General features: G+C 39.1%; 1 protein-coding gene across 2 annotated transcripts in view; it reads right to left on the bottom strand.

Moving 5' to 3' along the window:
• Nucleotides 1-18,792, bottom strand: part of TBK1 (TANK binding kinase 1) — a 53,763-nt gene that overhangs the window by 26,676 nt on the left and 8,295 nt on the right. For both annotated transcript variants that reach the window (XM_050748418.1, XM_050748417.1), the window contains exons 4-6: nt 14,240-14,369; nt 11,623-11,804; nt 4,308-4,468 (exon numbers count right to left, since the gene is read on the bottom strand). In XM_050748418.1, coding sequence (XP_050604375.1) covers nt 4,308-4,468; nt 11,623-11,804; nt 14,240-14,369 — 473 coding nt within the window. The remainder of the gene's footprint in view (nt 1-4,307; nt 4,469-11,622; nt 11,805-14,239; nt 14,370-18,792) is intronic.

The following is an 18,792-nucleotide window of genomic DNA, read 5'->3' as shown; positions in this document are numbered from 1 at the left end:
GCAAATGAGATGCTGAGAAATCAGCACTACTATAATGTTGGATGAATACATCCTTCATTAGTGAAGTAAAACAATTATTATTACTGAGTACTTCAATCACCTCTGAACATTCTTTAGCATCAATGTTCATAAAAAGTTGAGTTTCTAATAAAGTAGAATTCTTCTAATGGTATATCTGCCCACAAGGGTGTCAGATAAAATCATCAGGTATTCCTAGCTGCTTATGAGTCACATGTTTCCTTTATTAGGGAGCAGCACACACTTCTATTTAAACCATTTTTAGGGCAGCAAGAAATGCTGACATTGCTCTAAATGCTGATACTATCTATGATGAGAAAAGTAGGATTAACTGTTAGGCACAATTTATGTGTAATGAGAAAAACACAAATTATCAGTTTTTCTTAATGAAGAGATTTCATTAAAAGGGCAATGACATAAAAAAGGTTCAATAGGATGCTATGCCAAAATCATCAGTACAGTTGAATAGGTTATTCTTCCCATAAATATGTACACTGTCCTTGCTGGAAAACATTTAAATACCCAAGTTATAGAAAAAGTCATTGTACCATCTGAATTTGTTTTACTTCCTCCAACCAACAAAAGGAAAAACATGCTTCTCCCTCCATTTTTTGAGAAGAGATTAAATAATTATATTTTTACAGTTGTGATTATTACTTAAAGTCATGTTTGCTTCATAAAAGATAGGGCCAGGCTGGGCGCGGTGGCTCACACCTATAATGCCAGCACTTTGGGAGACCAAGGAGTGGGGGGCAGATCACTTGAGGCCAGGCGTTCGAGACCAGCCTGGGCAACATGGTGAAACCCATCTCTACTAAAAGTACAAAATAGCTGGGCATGGTGGTGGGCACCTGTAATCCCAGCTATTTGGGAGGCTGAGGCAGGAGAATTGCTTGAACCTGGGAGGTGGAGGTTGCAGTGAGCTGAGATCGGGCCACTGCACTCCTGCCTGGGCAACAGAGTGAGACTCTGTCTCAAAAAAACAAAACAAAACAAAACAAAAAACAAAAGGTAGGGCCAAATATATAAAGGTCCGAGAAATATGTTAAGACCTAAAAGAATGGTTGGATAGGTTAGGCTGTCAGTAGTTGTTGTCCATTCACTAAACTCAATATTCTTCACATTATAGTTTTATGTGTATGCGGTTTGGCTTTCTCATGAAACAAGATTATTCACTAATGTCTTTTAAAATAAAAAGAAGTGTGGTCAATTATAGATTATTTGTACAATTAATTTCACATCTAGAAGTCCATCTCTCTTTTCCTTGGCTTACAAAAAATGACTTTATACACAGTAACTATTTCATAATAATTATGGCAATACACCTCAACAAAGTAGGCACAGAAGGAACATATCTCAAAATAGTAAGAGCCATCTATGACAAATCAATAGCCAACATCATTCTGAATGGGCAATTCCCCTTAAGAACTGAGACAAGACAAGGATGCCCACTCTCACCACTCCTACTCAACATAGTACTAGAAATCCCAGCCAGAGCAATCAGGCAAGAGAAAAAAAAAATTCAAATAGGAAAAGAGGTAGTCAAATTATCCCTCTTCACTGACAATATGATTCTAAACCTAGAAAACCCTAAAGATTTCGCCAAAAGACTCCTAGACCTGATAAATAATTTCAGCCAAATCTCAGGACACAAAATAAATGTACAACAATCAGTAGCATTTCTATACACAGATAAAGCTGAGAACCAAATCAAGAACGCAATCCCATTTACCATAGCCACACACAGACACAAAAATACCTAGGAATACACTTAACTGAGGAGTTGAAAGATCACTACAAGACCTAATACCGCTGAAAGAAATCATAAATGACACAACAAATGGAAAAGCATTCCATGCTCATGGGTTGGAAGAATCAATATCATTAAAATATCCATACTGCCCAGAGCAATCTACAGAATCAATGCTATTCCTATCAAATTATTAATGTTATTTTTCACAGAATTAGAAAAAACTATTCTAAATTCATATGGAACAAAAACAGAGCCTGAATAGCCACGGCAGTCTTAAGCAAAAAGAACAAAGCTGAAGGCATCATATTAGCTGACTTCAAACTATACTGCAGGGCTACCGTAACCAAAACAGCATGGTATTGGTACAAAAGGATACACAGACTGATGGAACAGAATAGAGACTCCTAAAATAAAGCCACACATCTACAACCAACATATCTTTGACAAAGTTGACAAAAATAAACAATGGGGAAAGGATACCCTATTTGATAAATGGTGCTGGGAAAACTGGCTAACCATATGCAGAAAAATAAAACTAGACCCCTACCTCTTACCATATACAAAAATTAACTCAAGATGAATTAAAGACTTAAGTGTAAGACCTCAAACTACAAAAATTCTAGAAGAAAATATAGGACAAACTCTTCTATACATTGTCTTAGGCAAATAATTCATGATGAAGACCCCAAAATCAAATGCAACAAAATAAAAAATAGATAAATGAGAATTAAACTAAAGAGCTTTGGCACAGCAAAAAGAACTCTCAACAGAATAAACAGATAACCTACAGAATGGGAGAAATTATTTGTAAACTATGCATTTGACAAAGGACTAACATCCAGAATCTACAAGGAACTTAAACGAATTAACAAGAAAAAAACAAACAATCTCATTAAAAAGTGAGCAAAGGACATGAACACACTCTCCTCAAAAGAAGACTATGCAAGCTGCTGCCAACAAACATGAAAAAACCACGAATCATCAAAGAGATGCAAATCAAAACCGCAATGAGATACCATCTCATGCCCAACAATCCCATTGCTGGGTATATAACCAAAGAAAAATAAATTGTTCTACCTAAAAAGACACATGCGCTTGTATGTTTATCCCAGCAGTATTCACAATAGCAAACACATAGAATAAATCTAGGTTCCCATCAATGGCAGATTGGATAACAAAAATGTGGCACATATACACCATAGAATACTATGCAGCCATAAAAAAGAATGAAATCATATCCTTTGCAGCAACATGGATACAGCTGGAGACCTTTAGCCTAAGTGAACTAATGCAGAAATAAAAAACCAAATACTGTTATGTTCTCACTTATAAGTGAGAGCTAAATCTTGGGTTCACAACTTTTCCATCTGTGCCGTGGAGCCCATCATATTGTCTCGCCAATTCCAGAAATCAATTCTTGTAATTATCCCACTTATTTAATGCATCAAAGATGGACATAAGGATGGAAACAATAGACAATGGGGACTCCAAAAGTAGGGAGGGAGGGAGACAAGGGCCAAACACTTCTTATTCGGTACCATGTTCATTATCTGGGTGATAGGATCAATAAAAGCCCAAACCTCAGCACCACACAATATACCCTTTTAACCAAACCTTCACACATACCCTCTGAATCTAAAAAAAAAATGGAAATTAAAAAAAAAATTGTGACAATACATAAATGAATATACATTATACTAGTAAAATATGTAAGTGTCTGGCCCAAATCTGCAACACTGGAAAAAAAAAAGTTTAATGTTACATTATTGCCAAAATGTTATTTTTAAGTTTCTTTCATTTATTTATTTAGAGACAGGGTCTCACTCTGTCGCCCAGGCTGGAGTGCAGTGGTGCAATCACAGTTCACTGCAGCCTCAATCTCCTGGGCTCAGGTGATCCTCCCACCTCAGCCTCCTGAGTAGCTGGGACTACGGGAGCATACCACCACCCCTGGCTAATTTTTGTATTTTTTTTGTAGAGACAGGGTCTCTACAAAACCCTCATGTTGCTCAGGCTAGTCTTGAACTCCTGGGCTCAAGCGATCCTCCTCCCTCAGCCTCCCAAAGTGCTGAGATTACAGGCGTGAGCCACCATGCCTGGCCCAAAATGTTATTTTTTAAATGGTAAAAGAAATCAGTTCACTTTAGGGTAAGACTGATGTTTTAGATCTGGTAATGATTCTAATATTCCACAGAACTGTATTATTTTTTTCAGTTGTATGGGAGAAAAGTGCTGATGAGTATGCAGAGTGAAATAAACAGTGAGCTGAAATAAGTCTAGAAAGCAGTACATTTTTAATGATGGGCCAAAGACTGAATACCATTTATACTGAGTATATAAGATATTTAAACATAACATGGAAAATTATGCATACTTTTGTAAGGCTGCATTCTTTTTAAAAACTCAGGTAGCTTAAAATATCAGAAATGATTGTTAAACCAATTTTCATTAGCATAAACCACTAACAATAAGATGAACCAAGATAGAAATCATTTTTTAAATGCTTCTCTGATTTTTAGATCGGGAAACCACTTACATCACTTCTTTATTCCTACGAGGCCCTTCAAAGGGTCTAAATGGCAGTGATCCAGTAGCTGCATGGTAAAATGTTACCCCAATGCTCCAAAGATCAACTGTTGCTCCATATTTCTTCTGATGATCTTTTCTTAGTACTGCTCTCTCATACATATCAGGGTGCTAAGATTAAAAAAAAGATGAAAAATCTATGAACTTGTGACCAATTTCATTATACAAACAAATGGATACTCAATAATGCTTAGAAATTCTATTTTGTTTTCCTAATAACTTCACTTTCCCAATCTGAAAAGACTATTTCACATCTTCCCCTCCCTCCTCAAACTTCCACCACCACCTCCTTTGATCCTCAATTTTGATGACCCTGCTTCATAATTTAATGTGAAAATGGAAGGAATCAGACCAGCACTCCCTTATGCCCTTTAACAAATACAACCTACCTGAATCTGTGTCCGTTTTCTTTTTTTCTCTTTTTTTTGAGATGGGGTGGAGTGCAGTGGCTTGATCTCAGCTCACTGCAAGCTCTGCTTCCTGGGTTCAAGCGATGCTCCTGCCTCAGCCTCCTGAGAAGCTGGGACTACAAGTGCCTGCTAAGATACCTAGCTAATTTTTGTATTTTTTGTAGAGATGGGGTTTTGCCATGTTGGTCAGGCTGGTCTCGAACTTCTGACCTCAAGTGATCCTTGAGGACCTTGAGAGCCTTGGCCTTCCAAAGTGCTGGGATTACAGGCGTGAGCCACTGCACCCAGCCAATCTGTGTCCGTTTTCCAGGCCTCCTTTCCAGTCACAATGGAACTGTGCCTATACATGGCCAACTTTTCCATCTGTACTGAAGAGCCCATCATATCATCTCGCCAATTCCAGAAATCAATTCTTGTAATTATCCTACTTATTTAATGCACCAATGTTTCCCTCTGTTCTGATTCATTACTTTCTGCTTACAAACATGCTTTAATATCTCCCATTTTAAAAGATCTCTAAATTGACCACAAAACTCCTTTCAACAATTACCCAATTCTCTGCTTCCCACCACAGCAAAATTTCTCAGTACAGCTGTCCATGCTTATTATAACTGCCTTACTCCCTCATCTCCCATTTAGACCTAATGCATTAAATATCATATGTATGCTTTAACATCCCAAACTATCTTGGGCCCCGAGCCTCAGATTCATATATCCTACCGTTCTCTTGATGTCTACAGGCAGCTCACTCTTAACATATCCAAAATTGACTCTTGGTCTTCCCACTTAAACTTGCTTCCTCCTAAATCTTTAAGTAAATAGTACCACCACATATCTAGCTGCTCACACCCGAAACCTATCAGGCAGCCTTAATTTCTTTGCCTTATGCCTCAAATGCAATCTGTCAGGGTAAGTGTATTTAATTTAATGAAATTAAATTCTCTAGAATCAATTCAGAGGACTAACTTAACTGGGTTCACTGGGGACCTACTGACATTCAACACACGTCCTTACATATAGGAGACACTACACCAAGTTTGTCCAACCCGCAGCCTATGGGCCACATGTAGCCCAGGACAGCCTTGAATGCGGCCCAACACAAATTCATAAACTTTCTTAAAACATTGAGGTCTTTTGCGATTTTTTTTTTTATAGCTCATCAGCTATCATTATTTTATGTGTGGCCCAAGAAAATCTATCATATTTTATGTGTGGCCCAAGAAAATTCTTCCAATGTGGCCCAGGGAAGCCAAAAGATTGGACACTCTGCACTATATACCACAGTCACTAAGAACAGACGGAGCTTCTAAAAAATTGTTTAGGAGCTTACAGAACCTAACAGATATTCTGATGGACATTTTGTTCTGCAGAGAATAACCAGTGGTCACACACAGCATGGCCTCCTCCTATCTGCCTTCATGAAAGTTACACACTGGCAACTTGAAGATTTTTGGAAGATAAATCTTAAAAGTATACTTATGGACCAAAGTAGAGTTACCATCTAAATGATCCCAAACCAAAACAATTCCTTATGACATTGTGGGATTTAGCTACAGCCCAGGGAACTGGGAACCAGTGTAGGAAATGCTGCTGGGACGGGCTTCTAAATGATGCAGTCTGTGAATCTTACTCCCAAAGGATCAATCTCTGATTTCTGGGGTTTGGGGGTGGGGGGGCTGGAGATGAGGGTGGGAAAAAGACTCTTTCGAGAAATACATTTTAAAGAGAAATCAGAATGCAAACAAGTATAAGACCTGGGTATTGAAGTGAGTGTCCAAACATATGCCTACTAGATATATGGGATCTCAGTGGCTCTGCTGGTTCTGTAGCACAGCACATAAAGTGATTTTTGTCCAAAGAAGCAACTACCAAACCTTTGACCTAGTAGCTGGTACTTAGTGTGTAAATGGTGTAGTGAAGAGGCCAAGAGTACCTGGATAGGTCTGACGCCTTCCGGAATATAAAGCCTCCTAGGAAGAGGAGACACAGTGATTCTAGAAGGAGACAAAGACGGACCTCCTCACAAGGTGCAATAATATACAGCCTAATTGGTATAGCAGGAAGCTATTCCCTGGGAGTGACTAACTTGGGGTGGCTTGACACATGCTGGTCTGATACATTTGTGCCCACTAGCTCTCTCCTGATGTGCTACCGGCTTGGTGTTACTGGGCCTGGGCTATTGCATCTGGAAGAAAAGCATAAGGATAAAGCTACTCCAAGGTTTTCAGAATTATATTACTGAGATAATATCCATTATATTAAAAACAGTAGAAGAGACAGTGTGTGGTGGCTCACATCCTGTAATCCCAGCACTTTGGGAGGTCAAGGTGGGTGGATCACTTGAGGTCAGGAGTTTGAGACTAGCCTGGCCAACATGGTGAAACCTCATCTCTACTAAAAATACAAAAATTTGCTGGGTAGTGGCACACGCCTGTAATCCCAGCTACTTGGGAAGCTGAGGCAGGAGAATTGCTTGAATCCAGAAGGTGGAGGTTGCAGTGAGCTGAGATGGCACCACTACACTCCAGCCTGGGCAACAGAGAGACTCTGTCTCAAAAATACACATATATATATACAAAAATATTAGCCAGGTGTTGCGGTGTGCACCTGTAACCCCAGCTATCTGGGAGGCTGGCACATAAGAATCACCTGAACCTGGGAGGCACAGCTTGCAGTGAGCTGAGATTGTGCCACTGCACTCCAGCCTGGGTGACAGATTGAGACTCTGTCACAATAACAACAACAACAAAAACAAAAAACAGTAGAAGAATGTTTTCTTTGGACTTTAACATACAAAAGAGAGAGGATTTAACATCTGGGTTGCAGTTCCTGGGAGCTTCAAAACAAGGGAGGTTTTCAATTAAATGCAGAATACAGCCAGGCTGCTGAGTCTTAGACTATTATTTATCTCATTTTATAACTTCTGGTGCGCACTGTATTTGAGTATTTCCCATTCTGAAATAGGAAATAAATAGATTGGAGTTAAATTTCAGCCTAGGGTACAGCACAGACTTGGAGTTAATTTATTTAATGTTTTGCTTTTCTTGATTTAAAAGTCTTAGAGGCAAAAGCTAAACTGTGTTCCCAGGAGGTTACATGAAAGATTAATAGTTGGTATTGGGGAAGCAACCTCATGAAGGCTGGTACAGGACTGCTCTTTGCTTGTTATGGTAATTATCATGATTGGAAAAGGAGGAGACCAGACACTGAAGGACATACTGCAGTATATGTGACAGTTCTGAAAAATGATCCTCCTATATATAGTCTGAATGACTTTGGAATATTCTGTCAGATACTTGTACAGGTGAGAAATCTATTTCGAACTCCAGTTTATATATAACAAAGCATTTTTGCACAGTTTTTCCAAGAATGTAACTATATTTAAATCCACTTTGTTTAGTTAGAAACTTTACCAAAAATTGTTCACTACTTTGGAAAATCATGTCAATAACAATATTACCATTTGTGATGTGATTCACTAATACAACATGAGTTATCACAGCACTTGTATTCAAAGTGGTATTACATATAGGCACAAGCATGTATGACTACTTAATTTGTTTGCTCATGAAGCTGTTTCTAAATTTTTACATATTAAATATCTATTATTTTATTATAAAATATTTTCCTTTACATTATTCAGATATGCTATTTTAATTAAGTGTGCAGGTTTATATTATCTAGGAATTTCATTTCAAGATACTGAAGGGAACACTGCAAAATATTTATTATAAAAAGGGGGTATTGGTCTGACAGGGTTTAAACTACTAGCCTATCTGATCTGGCTAGCCCCTTGATTACGTCTTCAATTCTAACTCCTTCCACTTGCCTCTTTACTCACTAAATTCCAGCAAAACTGCCATATTTTCTGTTTCTCCAACTCCTGAGGTCATTCTTGTCTCCAGGCCTTTACAGCTCCTGTTTTCTCTGGGCCTGATGGAACCAGACTGAAGCACAAGAACATTCTTAGAGCAGTAAACCTTGGCAAGCAGTGCCCTCCTGGGAATGGCAGTGTCCTGAGCACTCATCTACTGTGGCTTTGGCCATGACAAGTGTGGGCTCCAGAGACAAGGAGCTGGGGCTGGTGAACTAGCTTTTAGAAATAGGCTGTTCTTACAGAAAGTGGGGATGGGGAAAAAAAGTACGGGGTGAGAGAAAGAGAAGAGAAAGAGAGAGAGAAATTGAATTTTTGAAGAAGTTATTTTATCTAATAATTGAATTTGAAGGACACTGGCTCGAGCTTGCTACTGGAAAGGAGGCAGTCTGGGAGAACATGGCCTTGAGCTATTTATTGGAGGCTCACTGCTGTAAGAGAAAAGAGAAGGGGAATGTCTGAGCTGGGGAAGTGAACGAATCAGGAAGCTGCCTTGTACCAAAGCTCTGGTGTGAATTCAGCAGTGTTGCTTCTAGAAGCAGAAAGCATGGTCTAGCCAAATATAACTGAGAAGACCACCAACAGAGAAATGAGAATGAAGATGTGCGTTGACTCAGTCACACGCTGAGGGCCAGGAAGAGACAAAAGGATAACAGCAAAAGCACAAATGTCACGTAGGACAGAGAAAGGAGCAGGCAAGAGGTGATTTCCTCTTGTCTAACTCTGCTTGGTGTTCTCGGCAGGCTAAGATGAAAGTCCCTGCTTTTGTGGCACTTACATTCTCATGGAGAATTCAGGATATGAAGCCTGATTCCATTTGCCAGAAACATCTGAGTCCTGTCTCTGTTCCAGCCAAGAGTCTCAGGAAGCTTGAAGGTGAATTCATTACAACTGTACTTCCCTCTGCCATCTATGTTCTATGACACATTCTCCAGATCCACAATGACAGGGAGTCCACTGCATCACAAAGCAGCTCACACGTCACAACTCAGACAGCCAGAGGACCCCACAGGCATCTTGGGCCCTCAATAACACACGTCTACGTAGGGGAGAGGAGGCTAGACCGATGCAGTAGGGTTCAGTAGTACACAGCAAGTAGAGATGGAGGGAACTGCCGAGGAGTATGAGGACTGGTGGTGGTTGAGTTTCTTTACTGCAGGGTGAGGTAGCTTCCACAGGGCCAGGGAATGGCCACAGCACAGCAGTCAGAACAGTGTGCCTGGCTTGCTTCTTTTTATCATTTCAGTGTCAGTTCATTTAGTCCTTAAAGGAGGCTTTCCCAGGCTATCTTTCTCCTGCTAGTCACTCTTTATCTTACCACTTTAATTTATTGTCTTTGCTAAACTTTAATGATCTGAATTTACTTTACTTGTTAATTATCTTTTTTCCCTACCAGAATGTGGGCTCCATAAGAGCAGGAATATCATGTATCTAGAGTCTGAGCACCTAGAACAGTATCTGGTATATAGTAGGCACTTCATAAATATTTGTGCAATGAATGAATAAAATCCATTTTTAGGTACCTTCCCCCCCCCCCCCCCCGAGACAGAGTCTCGCTCTGTCACCCAGGCTGGAATGCAGTGGCATGATCTCGGCTCATTGAAACCTCCACCTCCCAGGTTCAAACAATTCTGCCTCAACCGCCCAAAGTAGCTGGGATTACAGGCACACGTCACCACACCCAGCTAATTTTCGTATTTTGAGTAGAGATGGGGTTTCACCATGTTACCCAGGCTGGTCTCAAACTCCCAACCTTGTGATCTGCTCACCTCGGCCTCCCAAAGTGCTGGGATTACAGGCATGAGTCACCGTGCCTGGGTCAGGTACTTTTTTTAAAAAAAAATTAAGAGACAGGGTCTCGCTTTGTAGCCCAGGCCAGATTGCAGTGGTGCAATCACAGCTTACTGCTGCCTCAAATTTCTGGGCTCAAGGGATCCTTCTGCCTCAGCCTCATGAGTAGCTGGGAGTACAGATGTGTACCACCATGCCTGGCTAATTTTGTAATTTTTTGCAGAGATGGGGTCTTGTCATTGTGCCCAGACTGGTCTTGAACTCCCGGGCTTAAGCAATCCTTTGCCTGCCGAGGAAGCAATCATCGGCATCCCAAAGTGTTGGAATTATAGGCATGAGCCACTGCGTCTGACCCATTCTTAGGTACTCTTATCTAAAAGATCATCACATATATCTACAGATCATTTTGGGGTTACCAATAGTTAGGATAACAATTTAAGACACTTAGTTCATGCCACTTAGAATACTCTGAATAAAGCTACAGGGGGTGGTAGATATCTTGCATCTTATAAAACTACAACCGCACAATCCAAATGCAAAAAAGTCATAGATTCTATGACTTTTAAGACAAAATCCAGAGCCATGAACAATTAGTGAGCTATATATATTAAACTTCCTCATTACATGTTAAAACTATTTACTTTTAAGTATATTTTCTTAAGTGTTTCAAATATTTACTGACTTTACAAAAACACACCTACATAAACTTTTTCAACCACAGAGCTTTTCTAGCTTTCTAAAATTTCAAGTTAGATCTTCTCAGGGGAATTTTGTGCGTGTGTGTTTCTAACAATGGTCCTTTTAGTCATTCAATAACCAAACTCCCCCAAATAAAATTATCTGTTTCATAAACATAATGAATATATAAAAAACAGTATTATAACAAGCTTGTAATATACTGACTCCTCATCAAAAAAAGGGATCCTTCTGATACAGATCCATAGCATCAGTAAAACTCAAGAATTTAAGGGTGCTATAAAACTTTCAAGAATTTTTAACAGAAAAATAACTGCACCCTTGGAAACGAGTACCTAATTTCCCATGTTACACATATTCATTAGAATAGAAAATTTAATTTTTGTCATAAAAAGGAAATGGTATTTTATAGTGAATTGGCTGATCAATTACCCAATTATAATTACAATATATCAAGCTTCTTTAAATGAAAATATTAGCGATGCATGACTTACCAAATATTCTTCTGTGCCATACAGAGAAACAAACTGCTCATCATCTTCTAATTCTCTAGCTGCACCAAAATCTGTGAGTTTGTACACAGACTGTCCATCTTCCCCTATAACACGCATGATATTTCCTGGCTTGATATCACGGTGCACTATGCCATTCTCTCGAAGATGATTCATTCCACCCACTTCAACAATATAAAACAAAAGAAGTCATAATGTATTTAGGTGTATGTGTGCATGTCTCAAATTCATTGATATAGTCACTCAAACTTAATATAAATTTTTCCATAATTTGGCTCAAAGTAATTTTACTCAAAGAATAGATAATAAATAAACATATATAATATCTTATGCTTTAGTTATAAGAAGTTTTAGAATGATAAAAATTAATGTGGTCTAAGGAAGAATCCAGTGTCTCTTAAGTACTACCAGGAAAATGTAACAAAACAGTCTTAAGCATATGATTTCTTGAATTACTTTGGTTATATATATGTGGGTGACTGTTTAAACATAAAAATAATAAAGATTCCCAAAAAAGATATCAATCTTTCACCAGAGTTTTATATTTCTTTATCTTGCGAGAAAAATTCCCTAAAAAGTAAACTGGACTCAATATGTAAAACAGCAAAAAAGAAACAGAAAAACAGCAAAGTGTCAAACTTGTTTCCATAAACATGTATTCTCATATGCTTGACGCTATTCCAAAAAGCCCATTTTCTTTTCTCTTTTCTTAAGGGCAAAGTTGTCTACTTTGCTGAAATTAAGCTACTTTGTCTAACTGACAGGCACTGCCACTTAGTGATAACTTTATACATTTGCTTGACGGCTGATAGATGAATGTTCAAATTCAAAATATGTAAAAGGTTTAGGGGTATCAATGTATAATTATTAAAACTCAGGACTACCAGTATACTTAGGAAGATATCATATCCCTAATTCCTATTTGATTAAACAGGCTGTAGCATACTAGTAATATTGTTTCTCTCTCATTGTGTCCTCAACTAACTAATCACTCTGCTTCCAGTGTCAAGTTCAAGAATTCCCACCAATCTTTTACCTTCTTTATCACTTGACTTTTCCCCATACCTCGAATATTTGATTCATTTATTTTAAGATGTTATTTCCTTTGATTGCAGTATTTTTTTTAAAAAATAGGTTCACTGAGATATAATTCACACACAACATTCACCTTTTTAAAGTGTACAATTCAGTCAATTTTAGTATGGTCAGAGTTGTACAACCATCACCACTAATTTCAGAATACTTTTGTCACACCAAAAAGACATCTCATACCCAACTCCATCTTCTCCTGATCCCCCAGCAACCACTAATCTGCTTTCTGTCTCTATGGATTTGCCTATTCTTGACATTTCATATAAATGGAATCACATAATATTGCGTCTGGCTTCTTTCACTTAACATGTTTTCAGGTTCATCCATGTTGTAGCATATATAACTACTTCGTATCTTTTTGTAAACAAATAATATTCCATTGTATGGACATACCACATTTTTGTTTATCTATTCATCAGTTGAGGGACATTTGGGCTGTTTTCATTTTTTATTTTTTGCTATTATGAATAATGCTGCTAAGTACACTGGAGTACAAGCTTTTATATGGATATGTTAATTCTTTGGGGTATATACGTAGCAGTGGAATTGCTGGGTCATTTGGTCAAAAGTTAAATAATTCTATATTGAACTTTTTGAGGAACTTCTAGACTGTTTTCCAGAATGGCTGTATCATTTTACAATCCTACCAGCAATGTATGAGGATTCCAATTTCTCCATATTCTTGCCAACACTTCTTGTTGTTCAATTTTTTTTTTTTTTGAGATAGGGTCTTGCTTTGTTGCCCAGGCTGAAGTGCAGTGGTACAATCATGGCTCACAGCAGCCTCAATCTCCTGGACTCAAGTTATCCTCCCACCACAGCCTCCCGAGTAGTTGGGACTACAGGTGCATGCCACCATGCTTGGCTATTTTTTATTTTATTTTTTGTAGAGACAGGGGCTCACTATGTTGTTCAGGCTGATCTTGAACTCCTGGACTCAAGCAATCTGCCTGCCTCCGCCTCCCAAAGTGCTGGGATTACAGGCGTGAGCCACCATGGTTGGCCCTGTTTGTCTTTTTGATATTAGTCATTTTCATTGGTATAAAGTGGTATTTCATTGTGGTTTTGATGAGCATTTCCCTAATAACCAATGATGTTGGTTATTAATTGATTAATTAACGTTGAACCTTTTTTATGTACTTGTTAGCCACTTGTGTATCTTCTCTGGAGAAATGTCTATGTGAATCCTTTGCCCATTTTTAAACTGGGTTATTTGGCTTTTTATTGCTGACTTGTCTGGATAAAAATTCCATGTCAGGTGTATGATTTACAAACATTTTTTTTCTCATTCTATGGGCTGTCTTTTCACTTACCTGATGTCCTTTGAGGCACAAAAATGTTTAATGTTGATGAAGTCCAATTTATGTATTTATTTTTGGTATTTGTGTTTTTGGTGTCATATCTAAGGAAGCATTGCATAAAGGTCTTTAGTTTTGAATGTAAGATGTTTTTAAAAAATTCTGTTATTAAATTTTATATATAAATGAAATCACATAAATAAACATACCCACATCTCGCAAAACAATTAAGAATTCAGATTCTGGTAGTCCATAGGCATTAGAAGGCTCTTCTAAAACAGTGTATAAACTCCCACATGGGCAAAATTCCATAATAAGTACTTTATGTCTTGTTGTTGTCTGAAAAAAAAAAAATCATTGATTGCGAATCAACAAAAAAAATAAATTTTGATTATATGTCAGTACTTATCTGATTTCATTTAAATGTAGGATTTGTTACAATGATGAAAGCACTTAGGTTCACCTGAGATTCAGTATCTGTTGACCATACACATATAAGAATTAACATCTTCCAGCCAGGCGTGGTGGCTAACGCCTGTAATCCTAGCACTTTGGGAGGCTGAGGTGGGCGGACCACGAGGTCAAGAGATTGAGACCATCCTGGCCAACATGCTGAAACCCCATCTCTACTAAAAATACAAAAATTAGCTGAGTGTGGTGGCACACGCCTCTAGTCCCAGCTACTCAGGAGGCTGAGGCAGGAGAATCACTTGAACCCAGGAGGCGGAGGTTGCAGTGAGCCGAGATTGCGCCACTGCAGTCCAGCCTGGCGACAAAGCGAGACTCCATCTCAAAAAATAAATAAATAAAAAAAAAAGAAAAAGAAAAAGAATTAACATTTTCCAAATTCCTATTAAGAAGCTGGATTTGTTTTTGAAGACAAACCACAGTAAAAAGTAGCTAAATCTGAACTACAAAATCATTGGTACAATGTTATGATGGTTTTGTTAAAATTATCTTTTTTTTTTTTTTTTTTGAGACGGAGTCTTGCTCTGTCACCCAGGCTGGAGTGCAATGGCCAGATCTCGGCTCACTGCAAGCTCCGCCTCCTGGGTTCATGCCATTCTCCTGCCTCAGCATCCCGAGTAGCTGGGACTACAGGCACCCGCCACCTCGCCCGGCTAGTTTTTTGTATTTTTTAGTAGAGACGGGGTTTCACCGTGTTAGCCAGGATGGTCTCGATCTCCTGACCTCGTGATCCGCCCGTCTCAGCCTCCCAAAGTGCTGGGATTACAGGCTTGAGCCACCGTGCCCGGTCTTAAAATTATCTTAAATTTCTTTTCTTTTTTTGTTTGAGACAGTCTTGCTCTGTCTCAGAGCAACCTCCACTTCCAAGGTTCAAGTGATTCTCCTGCCTCAGCTCCCAAGTAGCTGGGAGTACGGACATGCTCCACCATGCTTGGCTGATTTTTCTATTATTTTGTAGAGATGGGGTCTCACTATGTTGCCCAGGCTAGTCTCGAACTTCTGGGCTCAAGCAATCTGCCTGCCTCAACCTCCCAAAGTGCTGAGATTGCAAGCTTGAGCCACCACACCCAGTCACTTGAAATTCTTTCTTTCTTTTTTTTTTTTTTTTTTTTTTTTTTTTTGAGACGGAGTCTCACTCTGTCCCCCTTGCTGGAGTGCAGTGGCCGGATCTCAGCTCACTGCAAGCTCCGCCTCCCGGGTTCAGGCCATTCTCCTGCCTCAGCCTCCCGAGTAGCTGGGACTACAGGCGCCCGCCACCTCGCCCGGCTAGTTTTTTTGTATTTTTTAGTAGAGACGGGGTTTCACTGTGTTAGCCAGGATGGTCTCGATCTCCTGACCTCGTGATCCACCCGTCTCGGCCTCCCAAAGTGCTGGGATTACAGGCTTGAGCCACCGCGCCCGGCCTTTTTTTTTTTTTTTTTTGAGACGGAGTCTTGCTCTGTTGCCCAGGCTGGAGTGCAGTGGCACGATCTCGACTCTCTGCCTCCCGGGTTCACTCCATTCTCCATTCTCCTGCCTCAGCCTCCCAGGTAGCTGGGACTACAGGCACGTGCCACCACACCCAGCTAATTTTTTTGTATTTTTAGTAGAGATGGGGTTTCACCATGTTAGCCAGGATGGTCTCAATCTCCTGACCTTGTGATCCGCCCGCCTCGGCCTCCCAAAGTGCTGGGATTACAGGCGTGAGACATCACGCCAGTGTTGAATTTCTTATGTATAACAGCACATTTAGGGCAACAGCTCTTCTAACCTCTTAAAATGAAAATTTTCTTATGATGACTACTGTTACTTCAAGGAATGGAGTCCTATCCTTAAAAATAAATGGGGAGCAGAACAGCTGAGTGGTCCCTCTCACAGCAAAGCTCCAGTCTGCTCATTTGCATCTGAGCTGCTCATTTGTTTTAAACCTTAATTTTAACATACCATTGATTATAATGCTTCATCAATTTAATAACAGCTTTACGGGGAAAAAGAAATACCATCAAATTACATATACACAATGATTATAAGATGCACACCAATTTCAGAGCCTGAAAATGTGAATGAGTCTTAAAATCTACTATTCATCTCCAACTTTTTATCCTTTCTTTTATAATTTTTTTCTACATATCTCCAAAACACTTTTATAAAATATTTTAAATTACTTTCTGGCAGTCATTTCAAAAGAGAGAGAGAAATAATTGTAATAGAAAAAAAAAACTTCCGGGCGCGGTGGCTCATGCCTGTAATCCCAGCACTTTGGGTGGCCGAGGCGGGCGGATCACGAGGTCAGGAGATCGAGATCATCCTGGCTAACGTGGTGAAACCCCGTCTCTACTAAAAATACAAAAAATTAGCCGGGCTTGGTGGTGCGCGCCTGTAGTCCCAGCTACTCGGGAGGCTGAGGCAGGAGAATGACGTGAACGGGGGGGCGGAGCTTGCAGTGAGCCGAGATCGCGCCACTGCACTCCAGCCTGGGTGGGTGACAAAGTGAGACTCCGTCTCAAAAAAAAAAAAAAAAAAAAAAAAAAAAAAAAAAAAGAAAAAAAAACCTGTTGCTTTTAAATGATGATATATGTTGATTGTTGAAAATCTGGGAAGTATACATAATTCCATTACCTGGAGATAATGAATTAATATTTTGGTGTATTTTTTTTCAGTCTTTTTTCTATGAATCAAATAATGTCATAGATACATAATGCTGTTTGCATATTACACTGTATATATTAACATCATACTACATATATATTTTTAATCCTGATTCTTCTCACATAACATCATATATAAGGTGTTTTGAGAAGATTAAAATTTTGGTAAATATCTCTTTTCATTACCACTTAACTACTATGTGGTAAAATTAACTTTACCCAAAGAGAAGTCAGGCTTTGCCCCTGGCTACTGGAAAGTGATCTCTGGCCCCTGAAATGTCCTATCTGAAAGAACAAGACTTCTGTCTTTGTTCCTCTGGGGGCTTTGGCCACTGGAGATTCTAACAGCATGATTTATGATGGGGGCTTTAGAACACACCGTATGAGTTCCGCCCTCCAGAGGAAATGGAGACTAAAGGAATTACCCCAAAACTCTGGAAGGGGCTGGGGACTAAAGGTCAGCAATACAGGCAATAAGTGATCCAGCCTCAGTAAAAACCCTGGACACCAAAGGCTTGGGTGAGCTTCCCTGACTGGCAAAACTCCACGCATACTGTCACACATCAATGCTGAGACAGTAATGTGTCCCTCAGGACAAAGAAGCTTCAAGTTTGGAACCCTCCCACATTCCACGCTTTGTGTCTCTTCCTCTGGCTGGTTCTAACTTCCATCTTTTTGCTACAATAAAATAGTAATTGTAAGTATAGCACTCTCCTCAGTTTTGTGAGTCATTCTACTTTCCAGCAAATTACCAAATCTGAGTGTCATGGGCAACCCCCATATTTGCATCCAGCTGGTATGATGTGAGGGTAGTCTTATGGGAACTGTTCTCTCTGTGCAGTTTGCCAAACTCCTTCGCAATTGGTATCAGAAGTCTTGAGCAGACTTGGCAGTCTGGAAGGCTATGCTCTTAACCTTGAGTTTGGCTAATTCCAGGTAACTATCTGCCACACATTCTAATTTATTCAACTTATTTAACCACTCTTTATTATAAACAGCATGCCAATTAAATTTTTATGCATAAAATTATATTTCTGTTTACTTCCTAAGAAATAATCACTAAAAATAAAATCACTAAAGAGTATAAACTACATTTTTTCCTCAAAGACTTTATTGATTGCTCGTTTAAAGGGATTAAAATAATTTCTATTTCCATTATTTCTAGATTACCTTTCCTAATGACATTCTTACATCCACCATTTCCCCTTAAAAAAATCAATTCTTTTATAATTGGACTTCATATCTTAAACTCTAGGACTCTTGAAATTTTTATTCTTTCGCAAAATAAAAAATTTTTATATTTTTTAAAGTTTAATTTTTTTCTTTTTATAATTATTTTTTCTTTTTATAATTATTGATTTAACTTGTTACCTGTCTTTTTCTAGTAATAATACTGGTAACCATATTCAATACCCTTTCATTTCTTTATTTCTTTAATTTTTTGAGACAGGGTCTCACTCCATCACCCAGGCTAGAGTATAGTGGCACAATATGGTTCACTGTAGCCTTGATCTCTCAGGCTCAGGTGATCCTCCCACCTCAGCCTCCTGAGTAGCTGGAACTACAGGTGCACACCTCCACGCACGGCAAATTTTTGTATTTTTTACAGAGACAGGGTTTTGCCATGTTGCCCAGGCTGTTCTCGAATTCCTGAGCTCAAGTGATCC

This window comes from Macaca thibetana, chromosome 11, assembly GCF_024542745.1.
Source record: "Macaca thibetana thibetana isolate TM-01 chromosome 11, ASM2454274v1, whole genome shotgun sequence".
In the NCBI taxonomy this organism is placed as follows: domain Eukaryota; kingdom Metazoa; phylum Chordata; class Mammalia; order Primates; family Cercopithecidae; genus Macaca; species Macaca thibetana.
Note: the sequence above shows the minus strand (reverse complement) of the source record. Positions and strands in the feature narration are given on the sequence as shown.